We start from the raw sequence: 23,264 nt of genomic DNA on the forward strand, positions 1-23,264 counted from the left end.
GTGTGGCAAGCCACCATAGAGGTTTGGCTAACTATTAGTAAAAGCATGGTCTGGGCCCCTTGATAAATATATATAGCAAACACTGCTAGTGCATGCATGATAATGTACCAGATTAATAACAGCACTAGCTAAGCCACTGATGCCATAGTTTGCTCAGATATAACCACATTGCGAGTTATATACTGCACAGAGATATCCCCACTGCCAGAAATATATTGCACATAGAAACCCCCATGAATGGCATGAATATATTTCAGAGATTACTCCATTTCTGACCGGTTTCGGTTCAACAGATCTACAGCAACATGGTCTACAATCAATAGGTCGATACCACATGGTTGACAGTGAAAAAGTCAACGGGACAAAAGTTCGACATGGTCATTGGTCAACATATGAAAGGTTAACACATAAAAAGGTCAACAGGCACAAAAGGTTGACATGTGAAAAGGTTTACAAGAAAAATGGTCGGCACAAAAAAGGTTGACACAACATTTATTTTTTTGGCTGTCGTTTTCACAGACAGAGCACAGGTGATCCCCAGTTAGTACACCACGTTCCCTTGTGTGGCTTGCTTTGCTTGCCATGCTGCGGGCAAGGTGCTTCGCTCCGCTAATGCAATGCTTGGCACAGGTTCAGTAGCGCACGCAGGGGTGGTTTCTGAGTACCTGGAAACCCCTCCTGATGAGTCAAATGTTTTAGTTTTGAGACGAGACAGCAGAGTCTTCGTCTCAGCAAAAGACGCAATCGCAATCACGACGGAGCTGCAGCAGTAGAGAGCTATGTAGCTCTCTGCATAATGAAAGTCTGGGGGGAGCTGCTGGCTGCGCATACTCAGCCACAGCAGCTCCCTCATCACAGGGTCGCCAGTCTGCTTCTGCCCCCAGCCATTGGATGTATGTATACCACCATATATGTGAACTCTATATGAATGTGTGTGTGTGTGTGTGTGTGTGTGTGTGTGTGTGTAATTGTAGGTGTGTGTGTGTGTGTGTGTGTGTGTGTGTGTGTGTGTGTGTGTGTATGTATGTATGTATGTATGTATATAGATAGATAGACATATATATATATATATATACACACACACACACACACACACACACACACACAACTATATATATATATATATATATATACACAACACAATTCCCTTTCTGCGCTAATTGAACTCCGAGTACTAGGGTAGGGATCTTTTTCAATAATTTGAACCAGCTGCCTTATTCCACTAGGTCCCCTGTTAGGAGGGACCAAAACAATTGATATACAGCAATAGTGAAATTGGTACCTTGGGGCTGTTATAACACCCCTAATTATACAATAGAATGACACAATGTCCAAATATAATCTTATTTAAAAAAGCAATCAGTAGGTTCCAATATACAAATTTATACAAAAAATTATAAAAAAAACATCTGAAACTGTAATGGTATAAATGTTCGTAAAACGTTTCATCCACCACTAACATCCAGTGGTGGTCCACATAAGAGCAAGTATACAGATATTTCTTTCACAAACTCCTCCTTCTAAGATTGTAGACTGGAGGTCACATCACAACAAGACTGATAAACCAACGCGTTTCATCTCTCACAGAGACTTCATCAGGGGTATATCTCATTTGAGTAGTTAACATAAAAAATCAGTAGATACAATTGCTCTGGGACACTGACATCGGTTAAAAATGAATCACCCAAAATGAACTCATAGCCGAAAATGCCTGGCCAGTCCTTGAAAATAAGAGTGTGATATTTATGGAATCAGAATCAACAGATGATTCCTATAATTTCCAACCTGATCAATTTAAAAAAATTGGCATGGGATACTCAGGGAGTCAGATTCAATAGATGGACTTTATGGTATTGTACCACAAATATCCTGTGCTGTGTGTCCTAGTATCACATATCTTCTATCTATCACACGCTTATCTTCCAGGACTGGCCAGGCATTTTCAACTGAGTGGGAATACCCTGCGGATGTCGGGATTCCGTTAGTCAGTAATTTACCGGCTGTCGGGATGTCGGCGTCAGTCTTCTGAATGCTGGGATACCGACAGCCAGCATTTTAACTGCATCATATATATATATATATATACACGTACAATGGGTACACCTTACGCCCCGAGTTTTGCGAATCTATATCTAGGAAAATGGGAACAGGAGGTGATCTATAATAATAACCCCTTTTCTGGATCTCTCCTGTCATATCATCGCTATATAGATGATATATTGGTGGTATGGAGGGGAGATAAAGAACAGTTTGATATGTTTATGAAGTATATAAATGAGAATAACTATAACTTAAGATTCACCTCAAATTTCCAAAAGGATAAAATAGAGTTTCTTGACCTCGTGATTGATACAGGAAAATGTGGTCCAGGAGATCCAATAAGTACTTATACATACATAAAAAAGGTGGACAGCAATAATTATGTACATTATAATAGCTGCCATTATAGAAATTGGATTACGAATATACCTTATTCGCAATTTTTGAGAGTCAAACGTAATTGTACTAATCATGAAATGTATGAACAACAAACAGAACTATATAAAACTAGATTCTTAGAAAAAAAGTACCCTCTTAAACTAGTTGAAAAATGTAAGACAAAGGCCGATATGGTAGACAGAACGAGCCTTTTGTCCTATAAGAATAAGAATGAAAAGAGAAATTCACTAGTACCCTTTGTTACGGGTTATAATACTAAAAGTAAGGAAATTAGGAACATTCTGATAAAACATTGGGAGGTGTTAACAGTAGACCCAGTGCTGAAAAAGGTATTACCAGAAAGACCACAGGTTGTGTTCAGAAAAGCGAGAAGCCTGAAGAGTACTTTAGCACCAAGTAATCTGTCCAAAATAAAGGACGATTCATGGTTAAAGAAAACAACTGGTTTTTTTCCCTGTGGGAAATGTAAAATGTGCCCCTATACAAGTAAAGAAAGGAGAAAAGTATGGAATAGGGATAAAAGCAAGCACTGGGACATAAAAGAAATGATAAATTGTCAGACTACATGTGTGATTTACATGATAGAATGCACCTGTGGAGCACGATACGTGGGTAAAACCAAACGTCAGTTAAAAATCCGCATGTTAGAACACACAAGGAGTATAGTAAAAAAGTGTTTAGAACATAGTGTCCCTAGACATTTCATGAAATGTAATGGAGGGGATCTAAATAAGTTTAGCTTCAGGGCATTGGAACATGTCAGGTTAGATGAGAGAGGAGGGGATATTTTAAAGCAATTAAGTAGAAGGGAAGTCTTTTGGATTCATGCATTAGGGACAATTAGCCCGTTGGGATTGAATGAAAATTATGATATTACACCATTTTTACATTAGGGACATTCCAGGGAAGTCGCTCTGTGTGGCACTGTAGTCGGATCATTGATCCCTTTGCCACATGTAAGAGCTTGAGTTCTTATGGAAACAACGGGTATGTGTATTAGAATCCAGGACAGAGGGGGTTAAGTAAGTAGGTTGTATTTAATGATTGCCTCTGAACTAGAATGTATTTACGCGATTTATGTTTGTTGGATTTCTTCTTTGAATGTGCAATTCCAATTAGCTGCTTGTAAACATGTATATATATGTGTCAATTTCTTACGGAAACTTTTTATATCTTTCAGGCAATATCATGCCAGCGCTCGCTGCGCAATAATAGAAGTAGTGGCTGTTTATTTATAAATTAGGATGTGTTAGTATCTTTTATGTAAATATGATGACTTTACAATGATAAAAGTTTATGGATTATATTGTGCCGTTTTATCACGCTGCTTAGAGGGCTCATATTGTATATGAGTCCCTTAGACCATACTACAAAAGTTTGTTTTATGCTTTTAACAAAAAATGTATAAATGTGAAAGTTTTAAATAGTGTATTACTGTATTTGGAGGGCTCATAATATATACGAGTCTCTTAAATTATACTATGACAGTTTGTTTTTATTTTTATTTTTTGAATTAAAAGTGTATAGATGTGAGGTTTTTAAATATTTTGTATACTGCACGGGTTAATTAATGGAGTAGATAATGAAGTGCAGGTGTGTGATTTAGTATATAGTGAGGAGATGTTAGACCTTAGCCACACCCCCTGACGAAGTCCATTGACGAAACGCGTTGGGCGTGGCCTGTGGAGCAAAGGACAGACGGTCCAAAACTGATCCTGGTCCCGGTGGAGAAGCGAACGGTATCCGTGATCCCTGCGGTTGAAGGAGATTCATCGACGGGTGAGATCGGGTCCGATGCTGGACAGACCGGAGGACTAAGTGCACCGTTTTTAACTAAGATGTATGTGAGCATATGTTAAAATTAAATGGAATTGTGAACCTTTGTATTTAAATCTGCGCCCTCCATTTCTTCTTTCAATATATATATATACATACAGTATATATATATATATATATATATATATATATATATACATACAGTATATATATATATATATATATATACACACATACATTCATAAGCAGTCAGCGGCTCCTTTCCATAATCAGCATAATAGAAGAAATTAGCTGGTGCCCTCCATAGGTAACTATCATAGCCCTCATACACAGTTTCACAGTCGGCGGCACTCATGGCTTCACAGAAGAAACGACAAGACAATGTCTTTGTATGTCAACGTTTCAATGTTTAGTTAAAACATTTTCATCAGGACAACAAACCAGTTACATGTTACTTACCTAAATACCCCCGCCAGACTGTCCGTGGCACCTAGAGGTTTAAATGAACAGTCGGGACTCTCGTGTTACTTGCAATGGGGTCTGAGTGGTCTAGTCTCTGATTGTTACCATTATGTATATGTTTCATTGTGGGCATTCGTATTTAGATCCTTTAATATATTTATATTGAATAGCTATAGGTTTGTCCTTATACCAGCTATAATTCTGCCAATCCCTCACTTTATGTGGAGGATTTGAATACAATATTTATATTTTCTATTTAATGCATTTTAGAACTTGGGATATATCACTGTTTTGAATTAAGAGGCTATGGGCCTAATTCAGACCTGATCGATAGGCTGCGTTTGCATACAGCCAGCGATTAGGGTTGAACTGCGCTTGCGTATGCACAGCAATGCGCAGGCGCATCGGTCCGCAGTGGTGGGGATCGGCGGGCAGTGACGGGATGTGTGAGAAAAGTGATCGCACGGGCAATCGCAAGGTGACTGACAGGAAGAGGCTGTTTGTGGGTGGCAACTGACTATTTTTAAGGAGTGTCCGGAGAAACGCAGGAGGGAGCAGGCATTTGAAGAGAGGGCTTCTGACGTCAGCTCCGGCCCCGATCATCACACTGGAAGAGTAAGTCCTGGGCTGGGCAGAGACTGCACAAACTTCTGTCCTGCACATGTGATCGCACCCCTGTACAACGATTTCCCACTCCCCCTGTAGGCGGCGACTACCTGATCGCAGGGATGTAAAAAATGCACCCTAGCGATCAGGTCGGAATTAGGCCCTATATTGTCTATTGATAGGGACCCATGTATTAAGTATGCTAGCCCTTTGTTGCAATTGTGTAAACTGATATCCTAGCTGTGGCAAGTGTATTACTTTGTATCATTACTTTGATACTATTTGTATGTGGGTTTTTTTTTGTATTTGTTATTCACTGACTTGTTATTTGACAATCACTGTTAGGTGCGATTCTCTGTGACGCCGTGGCCGGCGGCCTGTGATGACATCATTTTTACTGAGCGTGTACGGCGGATGCTGGGCATCATGGACAGTCTGGCAGGTTCCTGATGTCAATTCCGGTCCCGGACAGGCTGATGTGATCGCAGCGGCTGAGTAAGTCCTGGGCTGCGCAGAGACTGCACAAAATCAGTTTGTACAGCTCTGCTACACATGCGTTCGCACACTTGCACAGCTAAAATACCCTCCCCCTGTAGGTGGCGACTATCTGATCGCAGCAGTGTAAAAATCGCTTGCTAGTATCAGGTCTGAATTAGGCCCATTGTCTTGTCGTTTCTTCTGTGAAGCCGTGAGTGCCGAAGACTGTGAAACTATATATATCTATACACACACACATACCCACGGAAACCCCCCTGAATAAATCCTGCATTTTCCCCTGAGGTTACTATTCCCAATTGTAGTACACATAGATGGTAAAGTATGAAAAAGTTGAACAAAATAAATAAAAAAATCCAAAAAATGTATGTCGACCATACTAGATGCTGCAATGACCCAATCCATGTCAACCATATGGTGTTGTCCTATTGACTATCTATCTAGACACTGTAGATCTATAGACCACATTCTTTTATGACCACCATTGTTAGGCGCCGAGGGTCCGCTCGTCAGTGCGGCCCGGCGCCTAGCAACCAGGGACGCCGTACGCGGACAGCCGCCGGCTCCCTGGCAACGCTAGACGCCGGGCGCACGGAGCCGCACAGACCCTAGCAACGGGGACGCCACTGTCGGACCGCGTTCCCCGTTGCTGGGTCCAAAGTTAATTACCACACTTGTTTCCTGGCCGTGCAGTATGGCAGCTGCACGGCATGTTTGTAATTAGCCCTGTCTGGCACCTGATTGGAGGGCTTCCATTTAAAGGCACTCTCAGGACTTCTCACAGACGCCGGTAATAGCTTCCTGTTTGCTGTATCTGTTGCAGAGAGTGTTTCCAGTCCTGCTCTTTCCGGTCGTTCCTGTCCTCAGTGGTCCAGTACTCGGAAGTTGTCATCTGTTCCTGGAGTCCTGACCGAGCACCTTTAACATCCTGTGGTGTTCGTGAGTCGCGGCGTAGCCGTGTGTTGCGGCTTGACCGCTTACTATTTATTATTTGTTATATTGAGTCTCGGAGCTTTTGCGGAGGATTCCGCTCCCACAAATCCACTCTGGTATCCAGTGGTGCTGGGTAGGAGTAACGGATTAGTGGATTTTGGTTGTCCTTTTCCCTGGCGGTTTGTCCGCACATACTTCTGGTTTAAGTTTAGTTAGCTTGTAGCCCCTGGCCTGGTTGTTTAGTCAGAGGGCCCCTTGTTATCACCCTGTCTCGGATTTCCCTTTGTCTCCCATTAAGACCTGAGGGGGCATCGGAGTTGGGCAGACATAATCCGCCCTTCAAACGCGGCTGCCATGGGCTCAAGCAACCATAGTCTCGCAGGGGATTTCTGATAACACGGGCGAGACAACGGAGTTAGGGCGCCAGGGGTTACTAGGCTTTCCTGCTCCCGTAACCAGCATTCCCTTCCAGAACTCTGGCCTTTGTCATAAGATCTCCTCTGGTCAGAAGTACTGGAATCATAACATTATTACCGGCCACACCAAAACTTAAAATTAAACAAGGTTTGATTTTTTCCCTTATTTCAGTTTGGAAGATTTGTCGGCCTCATGAATCCCACTGGTTTAGGGCCAAATCCTGGCCAGCTTCTAGTTAGCCAGATTCAAGAACTTACTCAGATGGTTCAGGATCTTTCCCTTCGGGTGAAGTCGCAGGAAGATCTTTTACGGACTTCCCCGAGGGTCGTCCCTGAACCAAAAATGCATTTGCCTGACCGTTTTTCTGGTGATAGGAAGCAGTTTTTTAATTTTAAAGAGTCTTGTAAACTTTATTTTCGCTTAAGACCAATCTCCTCAGGTACGGAATCTCAGCGGGTCGGAATTATTATTTCTTTACTTCAGGGGGATCCCCAGACCTGGGCTTTTGGTTTAAGAACAGAGGATCCGGCATTATTGTCTGTAGACGCCTTTCTAGGGTCTTTAGGGCTTTTGTATGATGACCCTGATAGAGAGGCATCCGCCGAGAGTCAGTTGCGTGCTCTCAGACAGGGTAGGAATCCCGCAGAGATTTATTGTACGGAGTTTCGCCGTTGGTCGAACGACTGTGGCTGGAATGACCCCGCCCTGCGCAGTCAGTTTCGCCTCGGCTTATCTGAGTCTATAAAAGACAGTCTCCTTCAGTATCCCGCTCCTGAGACTCTCGATAAACTCATGGAGCTTTCTATTAAGATTGATCGTCGTCTCAGAGAGCGGAGGGCTGAAAAAGGAGCACCTGTCGGGTCTTCTCCTTGTGTTTTTTCCATTCCTGTGGACTTAGAGGAGCCCATGCAGATGGGTCTCTCCAAGCTGTCTCCTGAAGAAAAAACCAGAAGGCAAAATTCTGGTCTTTGTTTGTACTGTGGGGGTAAGGGACATTTTGCCCGTAATTGTCCGAACAAGTCGGGAAACGCCTCGACCAAGTGAATTGTGAGGGGGTTCACTTTGGTCTGCAGCTTATCTCCTCGAATAATTCCCTGTTAGTCCCAGCTAAAGTTTCCTTTGGCAGCCTCTGTTCTTCGGTGTCGGCTTTTGTTGACAGTGGAGCTGCAGGGAACTTTATGGACTTAACGTGGGCCAAGGCCTTAGGTATTCCTCAGTTAACCTTGGGTAGGCGTATCACCATGCATGGTTTAGATGGGAGTCCCTTGTCCAATGGGGTTATTTCCCTCTGTACACCCCCTGTTCTACTTTCGGTAGGAGCTCTTCATTCCGAAAAGATTGAATTTTTCCTTACCCATTGCCCTGCAGTTCCAGTGGTTCTGGGTCACCCTTGGCTGGCCTTTCATAATCCCATCATTGATTGGCAGTCGGGGGAGATCTCACAATGGGGTACCATCTGTAATAAGGAATGTATTACGTTTCCCATCAGAATAGCTGCTGCCATTCCCGAACCCATTCCTGTGGAATACCAGGATTTTGTTGATGTATTTTCCAAGGGCAATGCAGACATTCTGCCTCCCCATCGGCCTTATGATTGTGCTATTGAGCTAATTCCTGGTGCCACATTGCCAAAGGGAAGGTTATATGCATTGTCCGGACCAGAAACTGTGGCCATGAATGAGTATGTTAAAGAGAGCCTAGGGAAAGGATTTATCAGGCCATCTAAATCCCCGTTAAGTGCAGGCTTCTTCTTTGTGGAGAAGAAAGATGGATCACTCAGACCTTGCATTGACTTTAGAGCCTTGAATAAGATCTCAGTAAAAAATACTTACCCTTTGCCGCTGATTTCTGTCCTCTTTGATCAGCTACGTTCGGCTGTGATTTTTTCTAAAATTGACCTGAGAGGAGCATATAACCTCATCCGAATCAAGTCAGGAGATGAGTGGAAAACGGCATTCAGTACTCAGTCGGGTCACTACGAGTATCTGGTTATGCCATTCGGCCTGTCTAACGGTCCTGCAGTTTTCCAGGATCTCATTAACGACGTGCTCCGTGATTTTCTTGGAAGATTCGTGGTCGTTTACTTAGACGATATCTTGATCTATTCTGACTCTATTGAACAACATGTTACCCAGGTGCGTCAGGTTCTTCAAAAATTACGTGAAAATCACCTATATGCCAAGCTGGAGAAGTGTGAATTTCATGTCACGGAGGTATCCTTTTTGGGGTACATTATTTCCCCTCGGGGATTCTGTATGGAACCAAAGAAGCTCCAAGCCATCCTTAGTTGGGCGCAACCCACCAACTTAAAAGCAATTCAGCGCTTTTTAGGGTTTGCGAATTATTATAGAAGATTTATTCATTCTTTTTCCGACCTGTTGCTCCCATTGTGGCACTTACTAAGAAGGGAGCGGATCCAACCAGTTGGTCTCGTGAAGCTGAGTTATCTTTTCAGGCCTTGAAACAAGCCTTCGTCTCAGCCCCAGTCCTCAGACATCCCAACCCAGAATTGCCTTTCATTGTTGAGGTTGATGCCTCGGAGGTTGGAGTAGGGGCTATCCTGTCTCAGAAGGATCCGGACTCTCTAGAATTACATCCTTGTGCCTTTCTGTCCAGGAAATTCTCATCTGCTGAATCCAACTACGATGTTGGTAACCGGGAATTACTGGCTATTAAATGGGCTTTCGAGGAGTGGAGGCATTGGCTTGAGGGAGCAACACATACCATTTCAGTTTTGACTGATCACAAAAATCTTCAGTACATCGAATCAGCTAAACGGCTGAATGCCCGGCAGGCTCGTTGGGCTTTATTTTTTACTCGTTTCAAGTTCATTATCACCTTCAGGCCAGGTTCCAAGAATACCAAGGCGGATGCCCTATCACGCAGTTTTCTTCCAGTTCATGATAACAGTCCTGTTACTCCCATACTTCCGTCTTCAGTCATTCGGGCAGGCCTCACACAAGATTTATTTACCCAGTTAAAGCAGCTTCAACATCAAGCTCCTGGAAATACTCCTGCTGGTCGTCTTTATGTCCCTGAGTTTTTGAGAGCAACTGTTTTGACTGAGTTTCATGATAGCAAAGTTGCCGGGCATCCGAGGATCTCTAAGACTTTGGAATTAGTCTCCCGCTCAGTATGGTGGCCTGGTCTTTCTAAAGACATTAAGGAGTTTGTTTTTTCTTGTCAGGTCTGTGCACAGCATAAAGTTCCCCGTTCCTTGCCTATCGGGCAACTTATGCCCTTGAATGTTCCTCTCAGGCCATGGTCTCATATTTCCATGGATTTTGTGGTAGACCTCCCTCTGTCAGCCGGATGCCGAGTCATATGGGTAGTAGTGGACCGTTTTAGCAAGATGGCCCATTTCATTGCTCTTCCCCGACTGCCATCTGCCCAGGGATTGGCAGTTTTGTTCCTCCGTCATGTTTTCAGACTCCATGGGTTACCTACTGATATTGTTTCTGATCGGGGTCCACAATTCATTGCACAATTTTGGAAGTCTTTTTGTGCCTCATTAAAGATGAAATTGTCTTTGACGTCTGGCTACCATCCCCAATCCAACGGGCAGACTGAGCGAGTTAATCAATCATTAAAACAGTATTTGCGTTTGTACTCAGCCAAACTCCAAAATGATTGGTCTGAGTTTCTTCCTTTGGCGGAGTTTGCTTACAACAATTCCTGTCATTCCTCCACCAATGTGTCTCCATTCTTTACAGTTTTTGGTTTTCACCCTAGAGCTAATTCCTTTTTTCAACATTCCTCTGTCTCCTCGATAACCTTAACCTCTCATCTCAGACTCATTTGGAGAAAAGTGCACCTTGCTCTCAGAAAAGCGGCATTTCGGGAGAAAAATTTTTCTGACAGGCTCCGGCGGCCTTGCACTTTTAAGGTAGGAGATAGGGTATGGTTGTCGACTCGCAACATTAAAATTCGACAAACCTCAGCCAGATTGGGTCCCAAATTTATTGGACCATTTCATATTATTAAAAAAATCAATCCAGTTGCTTTCCGGTTACGTTTACCAAGAGCTCTCCGGATCGGAAATACGTTCCATTGCTCCTTGTTGAAACCATACGTTTCTTCCAGTAGATTTCCTCGAAAGATCTCTCAGGGGAAATCACCAGTAGATGTACAGGGTCATCAGGAGTTCTTGGTGGAGAAGGTTCTTGATTCCAAGTTGTCCCGGGGTCGGCTTTATTTTCTGGTACACTGGAGAGGTTATGGTCCAGAAGAAAGGTCTTGGGTCCTGGATAAGGATCTCCATGCCCCGAGGCTCAAGAGGGCATTTTTTCGAGAATTTCCTCGGAAACCTGGCTTTAGGGGTTCCTTGACCCCTCCTCAAGGGGGGGGTACTGTTAGGCGCCGAGGGTCCGCTCGTCAGTGCGGCCCGGCGCCTAGCAACCAGGGACGCCGTACGCGGACAGCCACCGGCTCCCTGGCAACGCTAGACGCCGGGCGCACGGAGCCGCACAGACCCTAGCAACGGGGACGCCACTGTCGGACCGCGTTCCCCGTTGCTGGGTCCAAAGTTAATTACCACACTTGTTTCCTGGCCGTGCAGTATGGCAGCTGCACGGCATGTTTGTAATTAGCCCTGTCTGGCACCTGATTGGAGGGCTTCCATTTAAAGGCACTCTCAGGACTTCTCACAGACGCCGGTAATAGCTTCCTGTTTGCTGTATCTGTTGCAGAGAGTGTTTCCAGTCCTGCTCTTTCCGGTCGTTCCTGTCCTCAGTGGTCCAGTACTCGGAAGTTGTCATCTGTTCCTGGAGTCCTGACCGAGCACCTTTAACATCCTGTGGTGTTCGTGAGTCGCGGCGTAGCCGTGTGTTGCGGCTTGACCGCTTACTATTTATTATTTGTTATATTGAGTCTCGGAGCTTTTGCGGAGGATTCCGCTCCCACAAATCCACTCTGGTATCCAGCGGTGCTGGGTAGGAGTAACGGATTAGTGGATTTTGGTTGTCCTTTTCCCTGGCGGTTTGTCCGCACATACTTCTGGTTTAAGTTTAGTTAGCTTGTAGCCCCTGGCCTGGTTGTTTAGTCAGAGGGCCCCTTGTTATCACCCTGTCTCGGATTTCCCTTTGTCTCCCATTAAGACCTGAGGGGGCATCGGAGTTGGGCAGACATAATCCGCCCTTCAAACGCGGCTGCCATGGGCTCAAGCAACCATAGTCTCGCAGGGGATTTCTGATAACACGGGCGAGACAACGGAGTTAGGGCGCCAGGGGTTACTAGGCTTTCCTGCTCCCGTAACCAGCATTCCCTTCCAGAACTCTGGCCTTTGTCATAAGATCTCCTCTGGTCAGAAGTACTGGAATCATAACAACCATAGTCTGACTGGCCCACATGGGGAACATGGGAAATCCCTCATATTCCCCACTGTCTGTGTATTTCAATTTATACATTGTGTCTTAATTATGTTGCACCTCCTTTCACAGTGCTTCATACCTGGAAAATTTACCCATACCTAACCAATGGCTGGCGATACTTAGTCTGTGAATGAGTGGTGCTATCTTATCATTGTATTTGAGCGCCACGGTGGTAGACACAAGTCAGAACTCCTAGTTAAGTGGCTGGTGTGCTCCAACAGTTCTACTCTGCCGGTGTCTATTTGTCACCACCTTGTATACACCACAGAATAGTACACACATATCTACAAATTAGAGGGTCAGTTATCTGGTAGAGCAGCGACGAACATGGGTGCTTATTTAGTTTCTATAGCAACTACACCAAGATTCGCCCTCTTGACAATCAAAATGAATGGTTAGTTTAGCAGATCTAATGTTTTCTTGGGTGAAAATAATATTTAAAATATAGCAGAATGTACAAGGGTGGTTCAATAAGTAAGGTAACAAAACTCTTAGTTTGTAATGTTCTCTCTTTCATTCTAATTTCTTGACAGACCAGAGCAGATAGACCACTGCTTCCCCTCATACTCACTAGACTGCGCCACATATCAGTCATACTTTCCAAGCATCAGTTGTAACATGGTAGGGATGGCAGGGCTGGCGGAAACATGGTCAAACATTTAAGTTTGTAACGTGATCAGATTTCTACATCTAAAGGGCACATCAGCAGCTGAAGTTCATTGCCAACTTGTCAAGGTATACGGTGATAATGTCATGTCACAGAACAAGGTTTGAGTTTGGTGCTCCTACCACTGCATTCCCCACGTAGGCACTTCATGCCTCAGCCCAAGGGAGTAGCTACCATAGGTGCAGGCAGTGCAGCTGCTATGGGGCCCAGAGCTGAGAGGGGCCCACCTTCCTTGTCACAGTTACATGTGTTATATACTTTTGCCATTAGGTTGTATGTAGGGGTCCTTTCAAACTTTTTCCTTGGGGCCTGCAATATATCTAGGTATGCCCCTGGACCTGCTCATTGTAGTGTGGTATAAAATGAACTGGAAGGCATTTAATGTTATATAATATTAACCGGGGCACTGTAATGAGGCACAATATGAATGGGGAGCACTATATATCATAATCTGAATTGGGGGTACTGTGCGGCATAATGTGTACTGGCAGCTCTGAAATGTGACATAGGGTGAACTTATGCACTACTGCGATTCATAAAAGAAACTAGGGCACTACTATGGGGCATAACATTAAATAAGGCTCTACTATGGTTCAGAAAATGATATTATAGGGCATAAAATTAACAACTGCTGCAGAGAAGTGTCTCTCTCTGAAGCATTGGGACGGGGGCCCTTTCCAAATGTTGCTGTGGGGCCCCACAAAGTTCTGGCTACGCCCCTGCCTCAGTCCGACACTGCTGGCCACACATTACACAAATACCCACGTCAATGCAACTGCTGCCCATATATTAAACATAAATCTACAGTACATATCTGAGTTCCATCAAACATCACGTGGGTCCTTCATATTGCCTTCAGTATCCAGGGTAACACCCCAGAACTCCCAGGTAGCAGGTAAGTGACGTTATGGTTTCAAAACAAAACCCAGCAGTCTGGAGCTGCCAAGGACATTTAGCTCTACCTTTTGACACACAATCTCTTCATATCAAACACCACCTGTTAAAAAAAAGCTATTACTATGGTATAATACTAACCTGGTTGATAATGAAAATAAACCCGTTTGTAGTTGGAATGTCACTGACAATGACATTTGCGTTGTTAACTGTTAGATTCTGAAATAAAGAATGAACAATGAATTTCCTTGGCCATGAAAGTCATTGCTATAAAGTGTATGAGTATATTTTTCTGTTATCACATGATTTCTAGGATAAGATGATGTTAATTATGTTTAGCTTTTTGGATGTTGAGGCATTGTGGAAATACTTACCCCATTAATTATTTGTATCTCCCATTTAGTCCTGGGGTCAAGAGTAGCCAATTCCTGACCACTGTGTTTCTTCAGTTGATCGGAAGTGAAAGCTTGTCGCAAAAAGTGTGCTCTGTGGTGATGGCATACATTATTAGTATTAAATGTACAAATAAATGCAAACAATTCACAGAACAGACATCAGCTAAGACATACAAATAATTTTGATGTAACTTTACTATTATGGATAAAAAGAGTATGGGCCAAATGTAACAGCCCGCAATTTGTGGGAGCCACCCGCAAATTGAAAGTGCCAAATGGTCTAAAGGCAAATTGAAAGTGCCAATTAGTTTAAACGTAAATTGAAAGTGCAAGTTAGTTTAAAGGCAAATTAAAAGTGCCAGTTAGTTTAAAGGCAAAACAGATGGTCATGCTACAGCAAATCACAGGCTGTTTGCACTATAGCATACCCATTAATTAATTTGTTTCATAACTAGGAGTATTTTACCTCATAAAAAAAGGGAACCTGTAAGGATTCGACCAAAACTGTCTATCCTCCTGTGTAAGCGCTCCAAATGCTGCTTCAGAAGGGACAAGGGCAGTAACATTGTTTGGAATCTTGAATTTCGAAAACTGTTTTATCAGGAAATATAACAAACATATTATAATCAGATAACAATTTCATCTTTGATGTTAAGAGGAGGGCAGGGTAACATCTAGGGGGAACCCGAATTACAGCCACCACAGATGCACTCTACTGACACAATGAGCATCAGAAGCACAAATTCATGTTGCGTGAGACTGAGCAGTAGAGATGGCTATCGACCACCGATGATTCCTAATTATTGATGGTTTATGGCCGATGTTGAATGCTTTTGCCATCGATGGGAGAGAACCAGATGGTTTCTCTCCAATGATGGCACAGAATAAACAAATGTTTTTTTTTCTTTTAGTGTCGGGACTCGGATCATTGTCCCGCCCCTGACACCTGCAAAGTCCCACCCCTGGGCTGTGATTGGCCAGCAAGTCATTCAGTGAAATAACAGGGATGACCATCGATGAGTGAAACTATCGATGGTCTCATGTAGCATAGTTGGTGACCATCAATGGCCACTCACAGTTTCACCATCAATTGCGAACACACCGATGGCCATCCCTACTGAGCAGCATCATCTGCCGCTGGCACCATGCATGCACAGAGGAAATGAGTGAGCATTCTTAATCCCATAGTTTTATACCATCCATGATTCATTCTGCTTTAACCATCGATGTCAAGCATTGTTGTGTCACCAATGGCCATCCCTACCCTGCAGTAATAGCTGCATGCCCCTTGTCTCCCATCTCTGCATGGCCTCGCCTGCTCCACACTGACAGCAGCAATGTTTTCAGCTTTCATGAATGCTGCTGTGTGGCTGCAACCGATGAAAAATTCCAATAGGTACGTTATAGTATGGGGAGGTGGTTGGGCACTATTTATGGTAGGTAATAGTAAGAATGGGGGGGTAAGTGGGTAATGATTTAATTGGGTTAATTAGGATGAAGGTTTTTTTTACGAGACGGAGGGATGCAATTAGCAGTTTAATATAAATAAATATAATTATTTGATGATCTTGAGGCTAATTAATAATGGGGATTAGTAAGGTAATTATTAAATGGGTTAGTTTATTAGAGGAGTTTGCTACTGTGAAGCGGAAATAGTTAATGAGTTTGAGGAGCAGTTAATTATTGTTGAGGGAATATGAGGCACAAGAAACGAATGGTTCTCCAGTGAAGGCTGCAATAAAAGGATAAGGCACCAGCAGCCTGGGAGGACTATTTTTTGCAGCAGAGGAAGGTGGACAGCGGTGAGATTACCTATGTACACAATTTGTCTGGCCAGACTATTCAATGAGTGCACTTAATCATAATATTGGACTTTCTGATGGACGACAAATTAAGTGATTATACCACTGACTGTGCTAATTTGGTCTGATGCGCGCTACAAGTGCATATTTCAAAACAACTTGTGTCAAATAGTTGCTACAAGACTAGACACTTTATTCCCATGTACATGAATGGGATTCAGAATAGCAAGTCTATTGTTGTCAAATATGCTGCTGCTAGATCAATAGCTTGTTATATATAATTGCTCTTATGATCTTTTTATTGTGTAGGTAAAAACCGGCAGGTGGATAATGTGGATTATGTTTTAAATACATTGTAAAATCTATCAATTCCTGTGCGATGTAATATTGCTTTTCCTTTTTTCTATAGGGGGTAATTCCAAGTTGATCGCAGCAGGATTTTTGTTAGCAATTGGGCAAAACCATGGCCCTCATTCCGAGTTGATCGGTCGCAAGGCGAATTTAGCAGAGTTACACACGCTAAGCCGCCGCCTACTGGGAGTGAATCTTAGCTTCTTAAAATTGCGACCGATGTATGCGCAATATTGCGATTACTAACTACTTAGCAGTTTCAGAGTAGCTCCAGACTTACTCTGCCTGTGCGATCATTTCAGTGCTTGTCGTTCCTGGTTGACGTCACAAACACACCCAGCATTCGCCCAGGCACTCCCACCGTTTCCCCGGCCACTCCTGCGTTTTTTCCGGAAACGGTAGCGTTTTCAGCCACACGCCCCTGAAACGCCGTGTTTCCGCCCAGTAACACCCATTTCCTGTCAATCACATTACGATCGCCGGAGCGAAGAAAAAGCCGTGAGTAAAAATACTTTCTTCATAGTAAAGTTACTTGGCGCAGTCGCAGTGCGAACATTGCGCATGCGTACTAAGCGGATTTTCATTGCGATGCGATGAAAAATACCGAGCGAACAACTCGGAATGAGGGCCCATGTGCACTGCAGGAGAGGCAGATATAACATGTGCAGAGAGACTTAGATTTGGGTGGGGTGTGTTCAATCTGCAATCTAATTTGCAGTGTAAAAATAAAGCAGCCAGTATTTACCCTGCACAGAAACAAAATAACCCACCCAAATCTTACTCTCTCTACACATGTTATATCTGCCTCCCCTGCAGTGCACATGGTTTTGCCCAATTGCTATCAAAAATCCTGCTGCGATCAACTTGGAATTACCCCCATAGTTAATCTTTCAGGGTTGAGTAACCCCTGAAATCACTAGCTGTACAGGAGGTGATTTGATCAAGTGCATGGTCTATATTCTTTTGTGTGTTTTAGCTGACATATCTGCAATGACTGGACCAGAGATGTGGAAAGTTAACACTTTTTTTGATAAATCATGGCAATAAATAATAAGACTTAGAGCTGTGATAGTGGTTGCAATAACAAATACACCTGTATAACTATTGCTGTCTACCAACAACAGTTAACAATCGGAACACTGCATATTAAACAGGCACACCATGTCATCATGCAAATAAACAAAGACAAAATGTTCTGTTATAGAATTTATAAAGCAAGTAAGCAATAACTTTTCCAAAAGCTATTTTTGTTATTAAGTACTGTAAATACTTAGCACAGTAATAGGAATAAGGCTTCAACCGGCTTGTGACTGGATTACTTGCCATGGTTTATCACCAAACCAATAGCTATCTGTACACAGGGTTCATTTAATCTCTGTTACATTTATTCTTGGAAGAGCAAATTAGAGATGGATAATCACATAAAGATCATTGATCTCTATGGAGAGACAATAGTCACACTTGCCTACTCTCACAGAACATCTGGAGGCTAACACATTTTTGGAGACTCCCACAGAATCCCTGAGTAATAAGTTGCCCACTTGCATACTGCCCAGTGAAGTGGGTCGGACAGGGGTACAGTTACATGATTCTCAGAGAACTGCGTCATCTTGGTCATGGACCCAGTATTCACAGAATTATGCTGCAACAAGACAGAGTCTAATAAGAAGAAGCACCTGGCCCCGCTTCCCCAGTGATCAGCTGTATCTCCTCTTCAGGAACCTCTTGAGTTGGCAAGTATGACACTAATGTTACTAAAGTGAATAATGGGGCAGGGTTGGGAACATACAGAGTGCTCTCATGTCCTCCATAAATATGTTAGTTAGCAATACTCAGCAAGCAGGGAGAGGTGGTGACTGAAATAGCACAGACAGAATGGGGTGTTTTTTTGTTAGCATGGGGTGAGGATATTATTATTGGAATTTAGATGGTACAATGAATATCATGGAAATTCGCCTTAACCCCAGAACTTCATAGGTGGGAACACAATAATACCTTTAAGAAATTATTGAAGGTGTTCACATCTGGCATCCGCAACAGTTCCTAAAAAGGTGTAAAAAAAAAAATTGTTAAAAAATAATTTAATGCAATTTCAACTAGCCACTAAACAGCAATATTAGTTTCAGAGTTAGAGGTTTGCACCAGTATTGACATGAAAAACAACAGAAAACAGGATTTTTGTTTTTACTAGGTAACTCCTTTCCTACGATTCCTTGGGGGACAATGGAAATATTAGGATATAGATGGCATTTGAGGAGTCAGGGCACTAAAAAGTTAAAAGTCTGAAAGCACAGGATCCTCCCCCTTTACACCTCACCCCTGTCCTAACTAGCCAATTTTATATCCAAGCCCAAAGGATAGAGGAGGAAAGAGATGAGAACTGTGTACATAGATACGCACATCGCCTAAAGCATTTAGTCAGGATAAAACCTCAAGAACAGTTTGGTGCATCAGGGAGGGTGTCCAATATCGCCAATGGAACTAGAGAAAATAATTTATTTGGTGAATAAATCTTGTTTTCTCTTTCATCCATGGGGGACACTAGAGACATTGGGGATGCCCCAAAGCTGTTCCTAAGGGAGGATATGCTCCTGTGCTTTACATTACACTCTTTGCCTAAGAAGGTGTCATCATAATAGAATTTCACAGAGGTGTGAACTGAGAACCAGGCACCTGCTATTCAGAGCTACTCAGCAAAAGCACCTTGCCTAGCCACCCAGGAGGTCCGCACTGACCTGATCGAGTGAGCTGATCTGCCAATACTTAAGCCTGGTGGATAACCACCATGATCCATCAGTCAATGATCTGCTTGGAGGCTGGCCAGTTCTGCCTATGGACACCACAGAGCACAAACAAGTATGATGCATAACACTACTCCTATCTACATGGATCTGAAGAGCCCATACCACATCCAAGGAACATAAGGATGACCTAGCATCTTATTCTAATTGCTCAGTAGTAAAGGAACCACTATCTCCTGGTTGATGTGGTAATGGGACACATCTTTTGGTTGAAAGGTCATCCTAGCCTCCCAGACCACCCAGTCATGGTGGAATATGACAAAGGAAGACCTGTGAGACCCATGAGGGAAATTGAGCAAATTCTACCATGTCGAAAGTCAACTCCATTTTGCCTAGGACCAACATGTAAAAATGAACTGACACCATACAGAGATTTGATCAAGTACTGTAAATACAAAATCTTCTCTGGTAAAAAAAAAAAAAAAAAGAGCCATTGAGTCTGTGTACCCAGCAAAACTCTCAAGTGGACAATTTTCTATGATGGGACATTCTGGACTGCGTAAGATTTAGAATACACCTGTGGGACTCTAGTGTGTGGATCACCAGAAGAAGGTGGGAGGTAAAGGCATCTGGAGACTTTGCAGTAATCAGGTAGTCATCCGGGTATGGAATGATCCTGATCGCCAGCTGTTAGAGAATTGCAGCCATAGCAGACATCACTTTGATGAATACCGGATAAGCCAAAACTGAAACCCAAAAGGATTGGAATGTACTGCAAACCATGTTAGACTGGAATATGTAGGTACACTTCTCTGATGTCTAGAGATGCCATGTCTTCTGGTTCCACAGTGAAGATGATGGACTTGAGGGACTCAATCTTAAACCTTAGTACTCGGAGGTAATTGTACAGAGACTTGAGGTCTAAAATGGACCAAAAGGAGCGATCCGATTTCTGCACAAGCAAGAGATTTGAATGAAAACCCCTCCCATGGTGATGGAGGGGAACAGGGGCAATGATATTTAATGCCAAGAGAGAGCGAAAGGACTCTGGCAAAGCCAAAACTTTCTGTTATCCACTGGAAGCCTCATCATGAAAACCAAAGCGGGGAAGCCACTAAGAAGTCCTAAATATACTCTCATGGTACTATGCCCCCTACCAACACTTCCAATGTTCTCTGTATCCACTTGCCACAGAACCTGAGAAGATGGTCTCCCATGGTGAGATCCCCAGGAGGGGGCTGGTCTTGTCCTGTGGACTGTTTGTCAGATAGCATGGGCTTTGGACAATGTCCCATCCAAGCCTAATGATCTCTAGATCAGCCTCCTCTAGTAGAGGTCACCTTAACATGAGAGGGGGGTTGAAATTTAGATCTACCCTGAGGAAAAAAAGAGAGACCCTTGGCTTTTGGTGCAGCTGAAAGAAGGATGTCATTGAAGCTGCCACAGACACAATAATTTTTTCCAACTCCAGGCCGAAGAGTACCTTGCATTGAAGGGTAAGGACTCTAAATCCTATTTGGATTCTGTATTTCCCAGCCAAGTATGCACCCAAAATGCTTGTCTGTCTGTGATAGTCAATGCAGACACTGTTGCTCAAAAAGGCCTGGCGTTAATTGTGGACTCACCAAGATAGGTATCTCCCATAATGTTTACCACCAGCAGGAGCATTTCAGAATGGGGAGTACCAGAATGCAGAATTCCCCTAAGGAGTCTGCCTATTTCTCCATGGCCTTGTTCATCTATGCAGAAGCCAAGGCTGGACATAAAGCTGTCGTAAAGACCTGATCTTCAGTAAAGACCTGATCTTTCTATCAGTGACATCTTTTAGTGTAGGAAGTGGATTAGTAGTTGCCTACGCAAGGCGAGCTATGGAAGTGTCCACCAAAGGTAGAGTTTCTCACCATGTCTTATCAGTTTCAGCTGTCGTAAATATAGACTTCAGTAAAGACCTGATCTTCCTATCAGCAACATCTTTTAGTACAGGAAGCTGATTAGTAGTTGCCTACGCAAGGCGAGCTATGGGAGTGTCCACCAAAGGTAGAGTTTCCCACCATGTCCTATCCCTCAGAAGAAGCAGAAAAAAATTTGGAAGCCATCTAGAAACCTGAAACCATTTATGAGGCTCGATCCAAGTTTCAGTTAACAGGTCCAACTGAGCAAAAGAAAGGAGAGCGACTGCCTTCTTCTTTTTAAGCTTAAATAAGGAGGTATCCCTGTTGTTCTTAATAAGTAGGGTGGACTTAACTGCTGAAATTAAGGCTTCTACATTAATTGAACTTAGATGGTCGTCCCCATGTAGCGAGGAGACCTCTAATCAGAGTCCTGTTAAATAACATCTTCCCTGGGGGATGACCTATCAGAGTCAGAATAATACAGGGTTAATATTAAAGAAATAGACACTTTCAACATTTTATATAAATTGTTGACATTGTCATGGTCGACCTTTTGACTGCACCCCTTTTTCTGAGATCAAATCATCCTAAAATTACTAGTTTGTGTCTTTTTAACACAGTGCAGTTCAGTTGGATATAGATGCAAAATCAACCAATCAGAAAAAAAGCTATTACCTAGCAGTGTCTAACGTCCCCCATACATCTAAGTGCGAGATTCCCAGTCCCGACCGACACCGCCAATCCATCGGGAAATCAAGATTTTTAAGCATGTTTGATATTCCTGATTCCCTGACCTGGCCGTTGGGGAATCAGCAAATAATGGCCATATGCTGCTGATGTATGGGTGCCTTAACACAAGTTAAACAATAAAAGCAAGTGTCTGCTTGGTTACTATAATTCAGTACAAATTCTATACTGCAATTTGCTGCTAGGCTCTAGATTCACATTGTAAAGTAGAGTTGAAACAAATACCTTATACTAACCATTAACATATTTCCATAACAAGTTAAGCCATTGCCCTCAAAAACTTCGAGGCAAGTACATGTCCTCTCTCCTCCTGATGTTGGCTTGCACGTAGCCTAAGACAAGTGAAAGAGTACACTAATTATTATACAGTATGCTTTTTTCCAACCTATGATTTCTCTTATTGCAACTGCATATCAGATATCAGATCGTTTCCAGTTGATGTTACTGACCAGTTCGTGACAGCCACCATTATTTTCTAAACATCTGTTAATTGGGTCGCAAATATACCCATCACCAACGTATCCTTTCTTGCAAGTGCAATCGTTCTGTTGAAAGAAAGACAGAACATTTTTTGATGTTGTTGCCTAGTCCACAAATAGTCTAAAGTCTGAAATCAACTTCCTTTTGTTAGAAAGAACCATATTTGGGGTCATTCCAAGCTCAGTGTATGATCCCTAGGGAAAAATAATGGAACAAAACAATACATACCATAATACATGTTAGAGAAAACCTCTGGAAAAGTGTGTAATGGACCAATGACATTCCTCACCTGCCCTCACTTCTCTTTTCTACCATGTGGCTGGCTTTCCTCAGAAAGCAGGTAATGCAAAAGAGAATGTGCTACTACCATTTCTTAATTTTTTGTTTGTGTTTTGTTTTGTTACAAAAGTCAGTTCAGAAACTGCTTTTATGTTTTTAGTTGTGGATGTAAATTTTGGGCTGATTTAGAGGTGGATGCAGTGGAGAAGGCTTTTGGCCACTGTGAATGAGCCAAAGCAGCACTACACACATGCAGCAAATGATTAGCGAATGCGTGAGCGAGTGACAGGTAGTCAGCGTCTGGGGGAGGTAATGGAGGAGTGGCTAGAAAAAACGCAGGTGTGTTGGGATCATTTTCTGGGCATTGTCAAGTCAACTACTGCAAATTAATGCGTAGCTGGAGATGGCCTGGTGTTTTAGGAGAGCCTCTCCGTTTGAGACAGCTTAGGATTGCTTAGAGGTTACATGGTCATACTGATTTGCACACGAGGTTCCCAATGTACGTGAGCAGCGGATGTG

At 43.1% G+C, this 23,264-nt stretch overlaps 1 protein-coding gene and 1 long non-coding RNA gene across 3 annotated transcripts in view; one reads left to right on the forward strand and one right to left on the reverse strand.

Annotated features, from left to right (window-relative positions):
* The window catches only part of STAB1 (stabilin 1), a 605,861-nt gene that overhangs the window by 343,532 nt on the left and 239,065 nt on the right, over positions 1-23,264 (reverse strand). For both annotated transcript variants that reach the window (XM_063940632.1, XM_063940633.1), the window contains 6 exons: positions 22,436-22,531; positions 22,223-22,318; positions 18,602-18,649; positions 14,920-15,044; positions 14,433-14,544; positions 14,200-14,277 (listed from right to left, as the gene is read on the reverse strand). In XM_063940632.1, the coding sequence (XP_063796702.1) occupies positions 14,200-14,277; positions 14,433-14,544; positions 14,920-15,044; positions 18,602-18,649; positions 22,223-22,318; positions 22,436-22,531 (555 nt within the window). The remainder of the gene's footprint in view (positions 1-14,199; positions 14,278-14,432; positions 14,545-14,919; positions 15,045-18,601; positions 18,650-22,222; positions 22,319-22,435; positions 22,532-23,264) is intronic.
* The window catches only part of LOC134958200 (uncharacterized), a 60,095-nt gene continuing 52,562 nt past the window's right edge, over positions 15,732-23,264 (forward strand). Inside the window, exon 1 of the long non-coding RNA XR_010186904.1 lies at positions 15,732-15,849. This is a non-coding gene — a long non-coding RNA (uncharacterized LOC134958200). The remainder of the gene's footprint in view (positions 15,850-23,264) is intronic.

Source organism: Pseudophryne corroboree, chromosome 9 (genome assembly GCF_028390025.1).
Source record: "Pseudophryne corroboree isolate aPseCor3 chromosome 9, aPseCor3.hap2, whole genome shotgun sequence".
Classification (NCBI taxonomy): Eukaryota; Metazoa; Chordata; class Amphibia; order Anura; family Myobatrachidae; genus Pseudophryne; species Pseudophryne corroboree.